At 38.2% G+C, this 17,482-nt stretch overlaps 1 protein-coding gene across 2 annotated transcripts in view; it reads left to right on the top strand.

The window, feature by feature from the left end:
* Positions 1–9,072: 9,072 nt before the first annotated feature.
* Positions 9,073–17,482, top strand: part of AGXT2 (alanine--glyoxylate aminotransferase 2) — a 61,627-nt gene continuing 53,217 nt past the window's right edge. For both annotated transcript variants that reach the window (XM_036758317.1, XM_036758309.1), the window contains exons 1-2: positions 9,073–9,198; positions 16,510–16,595. In XM_036758317.1, the coding sequence (XP_036614212.1) occupies positions 9,141–9,198; positions 16,510–16,595 (144 nt within the window). In that variant the 5' untranslated portion in view covers positions 9,073–9,140. The remainder of the gene's footprint in view (positions 9,199–16,509; positions 16,596–17,482) is intronic.

Below are 17,482 nucleotides of genomic sequence, written 5' to 3'. Positions count from 1 at the left end.
AGCTCCTTCCATTCTTAAATGGAGGAGAGGAGCCAATGGCTGCAATACACTGCATAAAGTATTGAACTTGTTTGATGTGTTAAGTAATTTTGTTAAACTGATTTGTTTTTATTTTTCAGAGATGGCTCTCTGAATAATTGGTTAGCAAACAGAGATGGGCCATTTGGAATGCACTCTTTTTTAAAATTCTGAATAACTATTAGCAAGCACTAATATAGGCTCTGCAAAATTACTGAAAGAAGACCTGGGGCCAAAGAGCAAAGTACTGCTCTGACAAATAGTGAATTTAGGGGGCAAAGCTCTCTTTTTATTTCATCTGAATTGTTCTTTCACACTGGCCAAGTAATTTTTTTTTTCTAAAGCAGAGGCAAAGTTCTATTTATTTGGCAAATTTCCAAGACCCTCAATACTACAAAATAAGCTGTGCTATAGAAGAAGGATCATTGTTCTTAGAGGCAGGGACCAGATTTCTGGTTCATACTCTCTCACTTATTAGCTATTATAACTTTGGAGCAATCATAAAATCACAGAATTGCAGAATTTTAGAGTTGAGCAGAACCTTACTGACCCTCTAGTCTAATCCATACCCTAAAGCAATCCCTACTATTACATGCCTTTTTTAACCATCTCTATATCATGTTAAGTCAAAGATTCTCCCCCGGCTCCCACCCATAGTTGTGAAAGCCATCTCCTTCCCCTCTCTTCCAATTTGCTTAGGACATGACCTTTTATATTTAGGTCATATAGCTCTTTGGAGCTTTTTGTGATATATCATAAGAGTTGGTTGCCTAAATCAAATTTCTGCCAGATTGCCTTCCAGTTTTCTCAGCAATTTTTGTCTAATAGGTAGTCTTAAATCCTTAGTGTTCCTGGGATTATTGAAAATTATGTTAGTATACTCAATTGCTTTTAGGTCTTGTGTGCCTAATCTGTTCCATCAACAAAGTTCATTTTTTTTTATCCAGCACCAAATAATTTTTTACTATTTCTGACTAATACAGTTTGAGGTCTAGTGATATCATGCCTCCTTCATTTGTACTTTTTCTTGTTGTTTCCCTCAATATCTATTTTTCTAGATTGTTATTTTGTCTAGGTCCAAATGGAATCCCCTTAGTAATTTCATTGACATAGCAGAAAATCTGTAAATTTATTTAGGTCAAGCCATGGACCCCTTTGGCAGTCTGGTGAAGCCTGTGGAACCCTTGTCATGATAAAGTTTTTAAATGTATAAAATAAATATATATGATTACAAAGGAGATCAATTATACTAAAACATATCAAAATGTTTTTTAAAATAAGTTCATGGACCCCCAGTTAAGAAACCTTGATTTATGTAGTATTGTCATTTTCATTATTTTGACATAACCAACTACGGACAGTAAAAGTTGAGATATTGGAGAAAATTTTTCAAGTCTTTATATCTGTAAAGAATGTTCTGTAGTTGTATTCCTATAAATCTTGTGTGTGTGTGTTGGTAATTTAACTGCTAGATGTTTTATTAATTTGGCTAGGATTTCTCTTATCCTCTCTGCATCTGGGCTTTAAACTTAAAGAGATATAGTAACACTCACTTTTTCGCTAATGCTGAGGATTCCAGGTAGGGCTGGAAGCTGAAAACAGATGGAAGCTTTATAATCTCATGCCCAATGGAGTTGTACATGCCTGTAACCAGCAAGAACCATGAAAATAGCAATACATCAATCCCCAGCAAAAGCCACACATCATACACAACTGGCAGAGACTTGCAGAAGTTGCATGCTACACAAGACCGGAGGGTTGCAAGCCCAATCAATGAAGTGACAGATGTTCATAGCCCTGAAGTGTCAGAGGAATGAGTCAACCTTTCACATGTGCCCTAAGTGTGCCCTCCTCCATATGTATGCTATTCTTACATGCATGTTTCATCACATTTTCCCGTATGTGTCTACTCTTCACTCTGATACTGTGTGTATTTATGTTCCCAGGTTAAGTAATGTCTTATTGTTAATCTTATTACTGTGCTATTCATTAAATGCTTTTGCTTTAAATTAATTGTGTCCTCTGCCTAGGAAAGTAAACATTTTGGTATGGCCCCATGAGTTACAGTTTAGAGTAGATGTGCACACATGTTGTTGTTCAGTCATGTCCAACTTTCCATGACCCCATTTGGGGTTTCTTGTCAAAGATACAGGAGTGGTTTGCCATTTTCTCCTCCAGCTCATTTTACAGAGGAGGAAACTGAGGCAAACAAGGTTAAGTGATTTACCCAAGGTCACATGGCTAGTAACTGTCTGAGCCTGAATTTGAACTCATAAGGATGTCTTCCTGATTCCAAGCCCAGTGTTCTATCCACTGCATCATCTAACTGCCCCTGTTGCACATAGAATTCCTTGAATCTTGTTTTTCCTTGACAAGGAGACCCACATACAAGTTAGGAGATGCCCACAGGAGCTCCACTGTTATAAATTGTACTTGATAAAGTTATATTTGCTCATTGTGATTACTGCTTTCTTTTCTGAAGGTTCAGTAACCAACTTTTTATTAATGTGCTCTAGAATTTTATCAGGCATTAAAGTCTCTGATCTATAGTTTTCAGATTGCCCATTATTCCTTATTAAAAAAGTAGATGGCATTTGTTCTTTTCCAATCTCACAGCAACTCTCCCATTTTCTAGTCTTTCCACATCTCAGCACTAATATTCACCAATTCTTACAGTGTCCTAGAAAGTTGTTCATTGAATATCTGACACTTAGTAGGCATTTTAAAATGTTTGCTGAATCAATGCAGAACTTAGAGCTTTATTATTTTCCAGCTTACCCCAATATTAATTCTCTATTAATCATTTTATTTTGTCCTAAGTCCAAAGTCACCTTGACAAAGAGAAAAGAAGCACAGAGAAGGCTTTAGTGTTTCTGTCTTCTCTGTGTCATCTGTTACTATCCTAACCACCTCAAAGCAACAGTCTTATCCCTTGTTTGAGTCTTGTCTTTTCCCTGGTATAGATTTTCTTTTAAACTTGCTTTCCTTATATTTCTTCATCAGCCTCAACTCTTTCTAATATTTAGTACCCCTGGAACTAATCTTTCAATCATCCATTGTTGTTCTTTTTGTTTGTCCTTCACTGTCAAAGAGGACCAATGACATCAGAAAGGTTATGTCATGACTTGCAAGTGAACTAGATTTAAGTGAGGGAGGGCTGTGCAGTCACCAGCCTCAATCTCTCCTTCAGAGCCATCTAGGTCCAGGGCAAGATATAGATCAAGACAACTGGAGATGGCCCTGCATGCAGTGGGAGACCTTGGCCTTCTTAAGCTAGGTCTTTCCCAGGTCTCAGTTTGTCTGAGACAATATACATTCAGTCATTAAGACTAGGTAAGAAATAAGTCAAAGAATAGCCTCCTTTATTTTTTGCTTTAAATAGTATTTTTCCCCAATTACATATCAAGAAAAATTTTAACATCCATTTTATAAGACTTTGAGTTTCAAATTTTCCTCCCTTCCTCCCTCCTTCCCTCTCTTATTCTGAAAATGGTAGGCAATTTGATACAGTTTATACATGTGCTATCATATAAAACATATTTCTATATTCATCATAGTTATGGAAGAAGAAACAGATCAAAAGGAAAAAAACCATGAGAAAGAATAAAGTAAGTAAAAAGTATTTTTCGATCTGCATTCTGAGTCCATCAGTTCCTTATCTGGATGTATATAGCATTTTCCTTCATAAGTCCTTTGTACTTGTCTTGTGTCATTGTGTTGCTCAGAAATGCCAAATGACTCATAGCTGATCATCACACAATGTACACACTGTGTACAATTTTTCTTGATTCTGCTCATTTCACTTTGCAGCAGTTTGTGCAAGCCTTTCCAGGTTTTTCTGAAATCTGTCTGTTCATCATTTCTTATTGCACAATAACATTCTTTTATATTCCTATACTATAGCTTGTTCAGCCATTACACAATTGATAGGCATCCCCTCAATTTCTAATATTTTGCTACCATGAATAGGGCTGCTATAAATATTTTTGCACAGGTAGGTCCTTTTCCCTTTTTATGATCTCATTGGGATATAGACCTAGTAGCAGTATTGCTGGATCAGAGGGTATGTACAGTTTGTTTGCCTTTTGGGCATAGTTCCACATTGCTCTCCAGAATGGTTGGATCAGTTTACAACTCTACCAACAGTGCATTAGTGTCCCAATTTTCCTACATTCTCTCCAACATTTATCATTTTCTTTTTTGTCATGTTAGCCAATCTGATTAGTGTGAGATGGTATTTCAGAGTTATTTTAATTTTCATTTCTCTTATCAGAAATTACTTAGAGTACTTCTTCATATGCCTATAGATAGCTTTGATTTCTTTATCTGAAAACTGCCTGTTCATATCCTTTGAACATTTATCAATTGCGGAATGACTTGTATTCTCATAAATGTGATTCAATTGTCTATATATTTGAGAAATGAGGCCTTTATCAGAGACACTCTGTAAAGATTGTTTCCCTGCTTTCTACTTTCCTTCTAATCTTGGATGCATTGGTTTTGTTTGTACAAAAGCTTTTCAATTTAATATGATCAAAATCATTTACTCTACATTTTGTAATGCTTTCTATCTCTTGTTTGGCCTGAATTCTTCCTTTCTCCAGAGACTTGACAGGTAAACTATTCCTTGCTCTTCTGATTTGATTGCTTCATTGTCTATGGTACATTTTAGCAAGATGTAGTTTTCTTCCTTATCTTTTTTAATTAGGTCTATTTTTGTTTTTACTTTGTCTGAGATAAGGATTGCTACCCCTTCTTTTTTATTATTTCAGCTGAAATAAAATGGATTTTTCTCCAACCCCTTACCTTTTCTCTGTGTATGTCTCTCTGCTTCAAGTGTGCATTTCTTTTAAGCAACATACTATAGGATTCTGGTTTTTTATCCGCTCTGATATGTTTCTGTTTTATGGGAGAGTTCATCCCATTCACATTCACAGTTATGATTACTACTTGTTTATTTCCCTCCATTCTCTTCTTCCCCTGTTTGTCCTCTCTCTCCTTCACTCTTTCCCACCTTAACAGTATTTTGCTACTATCTACCACCTCCCCTGATCTTTCTTCCCTTCCATCAGTCCCCATCACCCCCCTTTACATAATTTCTTCCCCTCCTACTTCCTGTTGGGTAAGGTATTTCATATTTAATTAAGTGTGTATATTATTCCCTCTTTGTGCCAATACTGATGAGAGTAAGGTTCAAGTGATGTCCATTGCCCACCCTCCCATCTTCCCCTCCACTGTAATAGGTCTTTCTCACCTCTTCATGTGAGATAATTTACCCCATTATACCTCTCCCTTCCTTCTGCATCTATTGTACTCCTCTTTCTCATGCCTTAATTTTTTTGTCATTCCCTTGAATTCCCCTTAAACCCATACCTTCTGTCTATGTATATTCCTTCTAGCTGTACTGTTAGTGATAGAATATTTAATAGTTACAAGTACCATCTCCCCATGTAGGGATGTAAACAATTTAGCTCTACTGAATCTCTTGTGTTTTCATTTTCCTTTTTACCTGTTTATGCTTCTCTTGGGTCTTGATATTGAAGATCAAATTTTTGGTTTAGTTCTGGTCTTCTCCTTATGAAGGCTTGAAATCCTATTTCATTGAATGAACATTTTTTTCCCTTGATGTATTATGCTTAATTTCGCCAGGTAGGTGATCCTTGGTTTCAGTCCTAGCTCCTTTGCTCTCCAGAATATCATGTTCCATGACCTCTGATCCTTTAGTGTTGCAGCTGCCAAGTCCTTTGTGTTCCTGATTGTGACTCCCTGATATCTGAATTGTTTCTTTTTAGGCACTTGTAGTATTTTTTCCTTCACCTGATAGTTCTGAAATTTGTCTATAATATTCCTAGGAGTCTTTATTTTGGGATCTCTTTCCTGAGGTGATCAGTGGATTGTCTCAATGTCTATTTTACCTTCTGGTTCTGGGACCTCAAGGTAGTTTTCCTCCTAATTTCTTGAAGGATACTGTCCAGGTCCTCCTTTTGATTATGGCCTTCAGGTAGTTCAGTGATTCTAATACTGTCTCTCCTGGATCCATTTTCCAGGTCAGCTGTTTTTCCCATGAGGTAGCTTACATTTTCTTCCATTCTTTCATTCTTTTGAATTTGTTTGATTGATTGATTCATGGTGTCTCATAGAGTCATTAGCTTAGACTTGCCCAATTCTAACTTTTAAGGTGCTGTTCTCCTCAATTGGGTTTTGTACTTTCTTTTCCATTTGGCCATTTGCACTCTTTAAGGGGTTGTTTTCTTCAGTGGATTTTTGTATTTCCTTTTCCATTTGGCCAACTCTACTTTTTAAGCAGTTTTCTAAGCTTTTGACTCTTTTTTCATAATTCTCTTGCATCATTCTCTTTTTTTCCCCAATTTTTCTTCTACCTCTCTTATATGATTTTTAAGCTCCTTTTTGAGTTCTGCCATGAGTTCTTTCTGGGCTTGAGACCATTTCCCATTTTTCTTTGGGTTTTTGCCCATAGGTGTTTTGACATTTTTGTCCTCTTCTGAGTTTGTGTCTTGGTCTTCCCTGTCACCATAACTTTCCATGGCTAGATTATTTTTTGTTGTTTTCTGCTCATCTTTCTTTTGGCCTTTTTCTTTTCTCTTAAATTTGAGCTATGCTCGCAGAGTAGAAGGAGCACTGTCTCTTCTTTTGCTAGTGGCTGCGGGCCCTGGCTATTTACCTGGTGTGGTGCTGATGTTGCCCTGAGGCCCCCAGGGGACTCTCATGTCTGGCATGCTGAAGGGGTAAGATGGGGGTTGGCTAGTGCTGCTGAAGGCCTTAGGGGTCTGGCAGCTTATCTGGTGCTGAGCTGGAATCCTCATGGTGTTTTCTGGCATGTACTGAGGCCCAGTGGGGTCTTTCTGCATTTCCCTAGGGCTACACTGAAGCACTTGGTGGTCTGGCCTCTGGAGTTTGCCTGTTTGCCTGAGATTATGCTTAAGTGTAGTGGGCCAGTGCTGGCTGGTGGCTGCCTGTTTGCTTAGGCACCCTAGAATTGGCCTACCTGTTTGCCTGGGGCTGTGCTGCAACATGTGGTAGTTCTTGGAGCTGCAGTCTGCAAGTTTCCCTTGCTGCCCTAAGACACATGGGGAGTCCTGGTGTTGGTGCTAGCCTGCTCTACCACACTGGGGCTCAGAATTTCCCATTGATTTGCTGAGGTGGAGCTTGCTGCTGGCTTGCTGTGATGCTTCCCGTCCTGGACTGTGCTGCCCTTTCACCCAGGTGAGATGAACCTTTCATGCCAACTCTCCAAGTTTCTTGGGCTAAAAGATTGTTTCACCCTGTCTTTTTGCTGGTTCTCTTTCACAATTTGTTTCAGAGCTCTATTTTATGGTTGTTTGGAGGTGAGTATGGGAGAGTTACAGTGATTTATTGCTTGCTCCACCATCTTAGCTCCTGGAAGTTGATCAAAGAGTGGCCTCTTTTACCTAGTCAAAGGAAAAAAAATAATCTGGGAGGGGAAGACTCTCAGGGTTTCAGGCCAAAACAGAAACAACTGCTATTTTCACTCACTTTGAGCCATCAGAACCCAAACAATGACCAAGTGAGGCTTGAGATGGAACCTATTGTTGGCCAATCAATGAGAGGCAAAGTAATTTGGACTTAAGGGATGGTCCTTAAAAAGAAATCTAGTCTGTAAACCTCAAGATATCTTAGGAGATTTCAGTGATCAAAATTTATATTCCTTTGGGCAGAGTACCTGCAGGTAAGGATATGGTTGCCTATGTGGACAGAAAGAGAAGGGACAGGAAGGAGAGGAGAGACAGGAGGGAGGGAAGGAAGGAAGGAAGGAAGGAAGGAAGGAAAGAAGGAAGGAAGGAAGGAAGAAAAGAGCAGAATTACCCAACTGGAACTAGCCAGTTGGGTCTCCAGTGGGGCAGCTACTACCACTCACAGATTGTTTTTTGTCCTTTGTTCTTGAAGAGGGCCAATGACATCAGACAACTTCAATCATTCAATCAACAAGCATTTATTAAGCTTATTGCCAGTTTAACATCAGATACTATGTTAAGTGCTAAGACTATGAAACAAATACAGGCCCTCAAAGAGTTTACATTCAAAAAAGAAATACAATATGTGCAGAGAGAAGAGATGAGGGAAGAGAGGAAGGGAGGGAGAAAAAGAAAGAAAAGAAAAAAGGAATAAAGGAAGGGAGAAAGGGAAGGGAGGGAGGAGAGAGGGAAGAAAAAGAAGGAAGGAAGGAAGGAAAGAGAGAAGGAAGGAAGGGAGAGAAGGAGGGAGGGAAGAACGAAGGAACAAAGGAATGAAGGAACAAAGGAGGGAAGGAGCATTTATTTCACACCTACTACATGCCTTAGCATGTGCTAAGTGCTTTACAAATCTTATCCCAAAAGCTCACCTCTTTCCCTTTCACATTTCCATAAAATTTACCCTCAATACTCTTGCAGGTTATTCTCATCAAAAATTTATAAATAGTATGGTTTTAAATATATACACATTTGTGTCTAATGATAGCCATCTTGGGGAGGAAGGGAGAGAAGGGAAAAAAGAATGTTACATAATAACTTTATTATATATTTAAAAGAAAAAACAAATTGTACATAATAGGTTTATAGTTTCATGCTCAATCCTCTTTTTTTCTATTCTACTTTGTTAGGGAAATGCTTGTTTTATTTCTTAAGTTCAGAATTTAAAGCTTTTAAAATAATTTATAGAGATGACAAAATAAGCATATGAGTTGATAATTTATAGTCCTCACAATCACATCTTTTTTTTGCTAATGATGCCATCTGTGATTTTTCCCAATCATTCGACATCTTCCCCACTCTGTTCTGCTGACCTTCTTTTGCCTTCCAGCAACTGGGAGAGCCTAGACTCAGAGAAGAATTCTGACTACAAAGCAGAATCCAAATGACCCTGGCTTTTCCTTTTTTCTCTCCCAAAAAGCTCCTAGTCCAGCCTCTCTGGGGGCTCCCATATTTATACAGAGGAGGAGATGGCACTGTGCCAGGCTCCTCCCCCCACTCTCCTTCTCTCTCTCCTTTGTCCTTTCCCCTTTTCTATGTAATCCAAAATCTCAAAGTTCAACTACTGCTGTACTGCTCTCTGGAAGGGGTTGTCCTGCTCTCTGGAAGGGGTTGTCTAGGAATCTGATAATCATGGCTCTCCTAAGGGTTTCCTTTCTCCAGGTGTCCAAGAGGCGCCTCCTCCAATGTGGTAAGTAGAAAGGAAGGAGGTACAGGGCTCGTGAAAGATTTGGTGGGAAGAAGGAAGGTAGAAAGAGGAAGGAGAGAGGAGTTCCTCAAACTTCTTCCTGGGTGACTGTCACAGGAGGGGAAAAGGGGAATGGGTTTCCTGTTGAGTAGGACACAACAAATAAATAGGAGATAGAAGGGAGTCTAAAGATGATCAAACTTAGCCCCTTGGTTTTACAATTGAATGAACAGGTCCCTGGTGCAGTTTTAAGCTATTACATTTTAAAATTGTATTGGTCATTGTCCTTCATTCTTGAAGAGGACCAAAATGACATCACTATGCTTGAGTGAAGATTCTATATGTCTGACTGTGACTGATCAGGCCAATACGAGCTCGGAATGAATGCTCTACCACAGATTAGGCACAAATAGTCCATGTGAACATTTGGGGTGGATACTCCAAACTTGTGCATCCTTAAAATTGTATTACCTATCTATCTACACACACATCTATATGTACATATGTACAAAGTATACACAAGTTAAATATAAAGAACTTTCAAGGGAATCACTAGCAGTTGAGAGGGATCAGGAAAGGCAGTTCATGTAGGAGGTAGCTCTGAAAGCAATGGGGAATTCTAAGAGGTGGAGGTGGGGGAGGGGAGCACATTTCAGGCATGAGGAACAGCTAGCACAGCTTTAAGTGTCAAATAAAAACATTTGTATTTTATCCCAGAGGAAGAAACTAGAGCAGGACTACTTAATCAAGGGTTCATTGATAGATTCCAGACAACACTTGAATGGGAGAAAGTCCTTATTTCCACTGACTTCGAACTGAAATTTAGCTAAAGACTGCTAAAGCAGGTCCAAGACACCAAAGAAATTAAGAAACCCTACTCTAAAAAGTTTCTCAGTAACAGAATGCCTGGGTCAGACCTGTGTTTTAATAATGTCGCTATGGCAGCTGTGAGGTGAATGTCCTAGAGAAAGGAGAGGCTTGAAGCAGTTTGTGGACTTGTATCTGTATGTGTATAAGTTGTGTATTTGTGTATACCTACATGTGTGTGCATGTATTTAATTTAATCTGATAAAATTAACCTAATCCTTGAGCTGAATACTATACATCACAGGACTGGAGGAACTTTTTTAGAAGTTAATTATTACTACTAAAGAGTTGAAGGAATATTAATCATTTTCTATAGATCTTTCAAACTAGTCAATGATTGATAGCCTTCATACCACACTAGAAAAAAGGAGAATTTTCACCATAGATTCCTTTTTCATATCATGTGCCTTCCTTGCCACAAATAATAGTAATAATAATTTAGCAGATGTTATACAAGGAAATAGAGGGTTGGAAAGGCTGTATGTAAGTGAAATTACGCCAAAATTATTTCACAATGAGATAAAGAAGTAAAACTTATTTCCCTAAGAACTCTGTACTACTTATTTGCAAAACTTCAAACTAGATTAAGAATCAGCTCCATCCAGACTACCAGGGAATGAGCCTCTCAAGGAATATTTTGTCCTCTTCTGGTATGATTCACAGGCTGCCACTTATATTGCCATCAAAAGGCCAATGGATAAGATGGCAAAAGATCTCTATCTCTAAATAGGGCTTTCACCAAAATGAGAATTATGTACCTGTTATACCTACTTGTAAACTATGAGAAATTAAGGTCAAACTCATAACTGGGAAACAATGACTGTAATCAAAGGTGATCTAATGGAGAAAACGTTAATAATGCTGATTAAACCAAAAAGTGTATCATGCACGCTTTTTTTTGAGAACTGGCTATTAAACATTTACCAGCACACCCCTGGAAGTCAGGGTATTTGAGGGAAAATTAACATATATGCTGAAGTTTCATAGAATGAGGACAGGAGTTTGGGTGGAGAAAGAAATTAAGTGCTGTTCATTGAACTCATTAAAAAGGAAGATTGGTAGATAACAGTGACCAGACTCTGGATTGAGTGATAAATTTGGATGGAGTGAACTTCAAAGGAAACATTGCAAAAGGAAAATGAACAAGACTCAATATTTAATAGGAGCAAGAGAGTGGGCCTTTATCAATGGGGAAATTGCACAGCACTGTCACCAACTTGAAGACTTTCCTTGGAATAAAAACCCATCTTTTTAATACTAATATTCTTCTTGTCATGATAATACATTACTATGAATAGTGGAATATGACAGTCTCTGAAGAACCAGATGGAATGCTCTTAGAGAGAGGAAAACAAAAGAGTTTATTTAGAGAAGCCTAGAGAGTCAACTAACAAAGAAATTGGCTATTCCTCAGACAAATTGCTGGTTTCTAAGTCTCTTCTATCTCGTTTCAATTGAAGTTTCCAGTTTGACTTGAATTATTTTGAACTATACTATGAAAATTTGCCATTTTGGGGACAACTAAGTGGCACAGTGAGTAGATTGCAGGCCCTGGAGTCAGGAGGGCCTGAGTTCAAATCTGGCCTCAGACACTTGACAAACTTATTAGCTGTGTGACCTTGGGCAAGCCACTTAACCCCAATTGCCCTGCCTTCCCTCCTCCAAAAAAAAAAGAAAATTTGCTGTTCTATGACATATGACCCTCAATCTGATGGGCAGATAGAGCAGACTAATTATTACTGATGTTTTGACAGAGAAGAGAAGCTTTTAGGAGTTCATGAAAGCCATTCCCAAGTATTTGAAAGTCTTACATGGAAGAGAGATTTGACTTCTTTTATTTGAACTCCAAAGGCAAAAATAGAAACAATTCATGGAAGTTATGGAGAGAGAGATCTTAATCCAACATAAAGAAAAATTTCCTAACAATTAAAGCCATTGAAAAGGGAAATGGGCTGCCTCAAAATGCTGTGGCTTCTCAATTATTAGATTTCTTCTAGAGAAAGTTGGAGGACCATCTGTCAGAAATGTCATAGAGGAGATTCCTGTTTGTGGATTAAAACGAATAACCTCTGACATCCTGTCCCACTCTGATAATCTGTAATTCTTACTTTATTCAAGGATCACATAAACCACACATCACTAAGATAGCTGGCTAACTCCTCTGCCCACAAATGAGCTCCACAACAACAGCTCATCTCTCCAAAGCTAATCCTTCCCCCATATTTACACTTTACACCACAGTTCTAGCTATCAACAGAGATGGGGATTGCCCAAGGCACTTTGAAATACACATTTTACAAGCAGACTTGCTGAATATAGGTGGTTGTTGTCCCTCCATTCAGGAAGAGGACCAAAATGACATCACTGTGCTAGAGTCAAGATTCAGTGTGTCTGACTGTGGCTGATCAGGCCAATACAAGCTTGGAATGCTCTGCCACAGGTCAGGCACAAATAGTCTCTAAACATTTGGAGTGGATACTCTAAATTTGCACATCCTGCTTTTCCTTTGAACTGTTTCAATTCTGCTTTGCTGTTAGAGAACATCACCTTCTCTGATGTGGGAATGCCAAGCTGAGCTGTCCTGTACCAGTGTTTCCCATGTCACACAATCAATTCCAAAGTTTTTGAGAGAGACCTTCTTCTGACCACCACGTGAACACTTGCCCTGTCTGAGTTTTCCATAAAAATAGTCTTTCTGACAAGTGCACATTTTGTATTTGAACAACATGGCCAGCCCATCAGAGTCTGAAGTAGAGTTTGAATGTTTGGTTGAGTAAGGACCTCAGTGTCTGAGACCTTACCCTGCCAGGTGATCTTCAGAATCTTCCTAAGACAATTCAAATATAAGTAAGTTGCTGGTTAACATTCCCTTGACCCTATCCCCCTGAACACTATTAAGTATGGGAGGTCAAGTCTGACTGCTCACATAAAATCACATAGACACCCTTCAGGAGCTTGACTGAGCAGGTGATCAATACATTTTCACTTTAGCAACCTCATGGCCTACTGACCAATATCATCTGTCTTTCTATAAATCTGTCCCATTGTCCACAATCTTTGTTTCAATGGGACAATCTTAACCCAAGCTGCATTTACTAAGTCCTTGCATGCCATTTGAGGAGTGTGAACTCTGAAAGATCCCATCATTGTAGAAGTGACAGTGATACCATCATACCTGACAGACCTAGATTCCTATAAACCTGAGCAAATAGCATGGGAATCCATACAATCTGCTCACTCGAGAGCTGACAGAAGCCTTCCCTCAGGTATGTACCACCAAGCCATTGTGCCAAGTCCTAGAGAAGAAGTCTAGGAGAACGCAGAAACTTAAAGCTATGCCATTGCATCTCCATCCTTTTTCTGAAGAATGAAAATCTTGGCTGTATTTTTTTTGCTTGGAGTGCCTAGTTTTCCACCAGATTAAAACTACCTTTGGGGGAATGAGGTATTTTCTAGGCCATTAATACCACTGTTCCCCACCTCAGACAAGGACTTGGATAATAGTCAGACTAGATGACTAGATAGTCTCTGAGGATCCTTCCAAACTAGGAATATTATGAATACATAATTCAAGTGGTTGTCCAGGTAATTCTGACTCAAAAATGCATTTTTCAGGAATACAGTTAATGGAAGCCAGGATATTCAATAACTCAATTCCATAAGCATTTATAAATGGATTTCTATATGTTTCCAGAACTTGGCTAGATGCTGAGAATACAAATACAAAAATGAAATAGTTTCTTCTCTCTAGGAGCTTACAATCCAAGAAACAGCATGTATATTGATAAGTAAATTCAAAATCTATATAAAATAAACACAAAGTGATTGGTAGGGTATGGTATTGATGTTTGATGGGACTTTGTTTTTTCATTTTTAATTGGGAGAGAGAGGAGAGAAGTGAGAGCCCAGGGATAGGAAGGCCATGTCAGATTAAGGTATAGGTTTAATTTATATGAAAATTGTGGGTTTTCTTTTGGTTTTTTTTTTTTTTTGCTTTTTGGCAGGGCAATTGGGGTTAAGTGACTTGCCCAAGGTCACACAGCTAGTGCAAGTGTCTGAGGCCGGATTTGAACTCAGGTCCTCCTGACTCCAGGGCCGGTGCTCTACTCACTGCTCCACCTAGCTGCCCCCATGAAAATTGTTTTTAATTATTTTACTTTTTCTAGTATAGATCTGGCCTTTGTCTTGATGTTTACTTTGACTCTACTATTAGAAAATTTTCTTTTAAAAATTTTATTTTTCACATCTTGATTTTCCTCTAACTTTGGATTCAATCGAATTTGTAACTCCATTAACAGCCCTTGTTTAGAAAAGAAAGTGAATGATACTGAAGGAGTCAGGAGATTTGGAATTCTTAGAAGCACTATAGGATTTTATCATCTCATGCGAGAAACTAATAAAGACATGAAGAGCATCTCTTGAAGGGGAAAATTCTCAGAAAGCTTTAGATACCTCTTTTTCCCCCTTCTGATTCAAATTTAACCAAAAGCCACTTGTTTTTAACGTACTAAAAACAAATGAATGACATTAGTGATTTTCTGAAACAGAAAAATGGAATGTCTTGAAAGGAAAGTCTGTCCAAAGGAGATGCTTTTAAACTTAATTAAAAAATAGTAGTCTACTGTGTTTTCTTAGGAAAATGACTCAGTAATAAGCCTGTCCATCACCTTTGCATCCACAATAAGAAAAAAGCTATTGTTTCATCTGTTCATTCAGCTGAATAGGAGGGATCATTTTTTTTCATCTCTCCTAATCTGTAAAATGAAGAGGTTGGACTAGGTACCTTTTAGCATTGACTTATGATTTCCCTCTACTCTTAAAGAGGGAATAGAAACATGTAGGAAAATAGAGGGACAGAAGTGAGATAATAACAATGTAATGTAATGGGGAAACTCTTAATTTGGGGGTGAAAAGACATGCACTCTAGTTAAAGCTTTATCACTAACAAGGTTCTAACAAGTGACTGACAATTTCTCTAGGGATTCAGTTTTTCATTTGTAAAAATAAAGGGGTATGACTAGATAATCCCTAAAACCCTTCGCAGATTTAAAATTATAATCATAAGAGTTTATCAAGGGACCAAACTACATCAGGGATTGTTAAGCTTTTTATGTTGTGAACTCTTTTGGCAATCTGGTGAACTCTATGAACCTTTTTGGAATAATGCTTTTAAATGCACAAAATAAGATACACAGAATTGTAAAGGAAACCAATAATATTGAAATAAATTTGTCAAAAAAAAGTTTTTCAACAGGTTCGTGGACCCCAGATTAATAAACCCTGTATTTGATGGTACTAGATGGTACATTAGGTGATATCTCATTCTAACATTCAATTTTTTTTTCTTTTTTCTCATTGACATCTAATAAAGATCATGGCACATCTATTAATATCCTTAATTTTTTGTGCAGTGGGAAGGGATACCTTTTAATTCTATCTAAATGCTTTTTTTAATGTTTTGTTCTATCTGTATATGGTCTAGAGTCCAAAATAGTCAGCTCATAGAATCTTAAGTTTAGAAGGATCCTCAGAAGTTCTCTAGTCCTTTCTGATAATGCACAACTGTCAGAAACTTCATAACCAGATGTAGAAACAAGGAGCCATGTAAAAAACAAGAGCCATGGTAAGGCTTTTCAGGTTATTGATTTCCAGTGCAGTACACCTTTAAGAGACTTATTCTCTTTTTAATTCCCAGATGAGGGAAGCTGACCCTCTCCCATTTCTTCTGGTGTAGCATCCTACCAGCAAAATTGAAGCTGTGTCAAAGCACCCTGGACAGCACCTCCCTCACACTCAAGTGGCCACTAAGCTGTTTGAACTCAGTTCTCCACTCTGCTAGCTCTACCCACCAGAAGCCTAAGGCTCCCCCTCCTCAGTGACTACTAACACTTACTAGCCTCTCAAAAAATAGATAGATAGATAGATAGATAGATAGATAGATAGATAGATAGATAGATAGATAGATAGATAGACAGATAAAAATTTTAAAAATTAAAAAAAACAGCTCACTTTTTCTGAACCGGATTACTTTTGTTATGAACTTTGTTTCTGGATGATTTTGTTAGACCCAGATATGACTATATTTCAAAGCCTAATTAATTTTAAACTAGTTATTTACTTTGAAGCTTTGGAGAATGCACTGGTGTCTTTGATGTCAGTTCTTTCCTCGATAGTACAGCTCTTGAGCCCTCCTGGCGGAAGCAGTGTCTCATTGTGTAAAGAATACTGGCTTTTGGACTAAGAAAACCTGGATTTGAAACCCAGCTCATCTACCTACTATTTGTAGGAACCTAGACAAAGCACTTAGTCTCTCTATAATGCACTTTCCTCATCTTTAAGTGAACTATAAGAAATTTTCATAATTGGACACTGTCTGGTCTTAGTTGTATGATAGCTAGAGAACAATCCTAATATTCTGTGGGTTGTTTGTTTGTTTGTTTTTGGTAGGTACCTGCTGGAAGCCTGGATCTAAGCTCAGTGTTCATACATCACCTCAAATGCCTCCATGTGACTTCACACCTGAAAAATATGAGGTAGGACTCAATGTTTTACAAGTAGCCAAAAGGTTCTTCCCTACAAAATTCACATAGCAGATAATGTTTGTGTAGCATAGAAAGTATTTGTGTAGTCAAGAGACCAGACTCTCTAGAGTTTCAGGAGACTGAACTCTACCTCTGACTAGCTGCATGACCTTGGTAAATCTCTTTGGCTGCACTATGTTGGGATTTCTCATTCTTCTCCACCATAACCTTGTATGGGTACCTTCCTTTCACTCCCACCACTTTGTCTGCTGTCTTCCCTCATTAGATTGTAAGCTCCTTAAGGGTAGGGACTGTCCTTTTTTTATTTGTATCCCCAATGTTTAGCACAATGCCTGGTACATAGCAGGCACTTAATAAATATTTAGTGACTATTATTAACTTCTTTGGGCTTCTGTTTCTTCACCAGTGGAGAAACTGGATTCATAACTTATCTCCAAGTTCTAATATTTTCTGTTTCTAATTCAACCTACAAGTATCCTTGCATACTACTAAAGGCAGTCCATCTCACAGGTATATCCCCACCCCTTTGATTTTAACTCTTGGTAACATTTGAAGTGAAAGGCATCACAGTGTAGCAGATAGAGACCTGGGCTTGTAGTCAGGAAGATCCGGGTTCAAGTCTCACCTCTAACACATAATTGCTGAGTAACACTAAAGAAATCATTTGGGTACTCTCAGTACCCCAGGCAAATCTGTTAGACTATAAGCTGCACACAAAGTGCTGATGATATGTATTATTAGAGGAAGTTCTTTACTGGGAGCTCCCTATACCAATTAAATCACAAATCCAGTTTAAAAATTTAATAGAATCACTCCTTTGTCTGACATATACTCAGTAGTAAACTTTTCCATTGTTCGGCCATTCCTTCTACCCACTC

This window comes from Trichosurus vulpecula, chromosome 1 (genome assembly GCF_011100635.1).
Source record: "Trichosurus vulpecula isolate mTriVul1 chromosome 1, mTriVul1.pri, whole genome shotgun sequence".
In the NCBI taxonomy this organism is placed as follows: Eukaryota; Metazoa; Chordata; class Mammalia; order Diprotodontia; family Phalangeridae; genus Trichosurus; species Trichosurus vulpecula.
The sequence above is the reverse complement of the archived record's forward strand: the minus strand, read 5'-3'. Positions and strand labels throughout refer to the sequence as shown.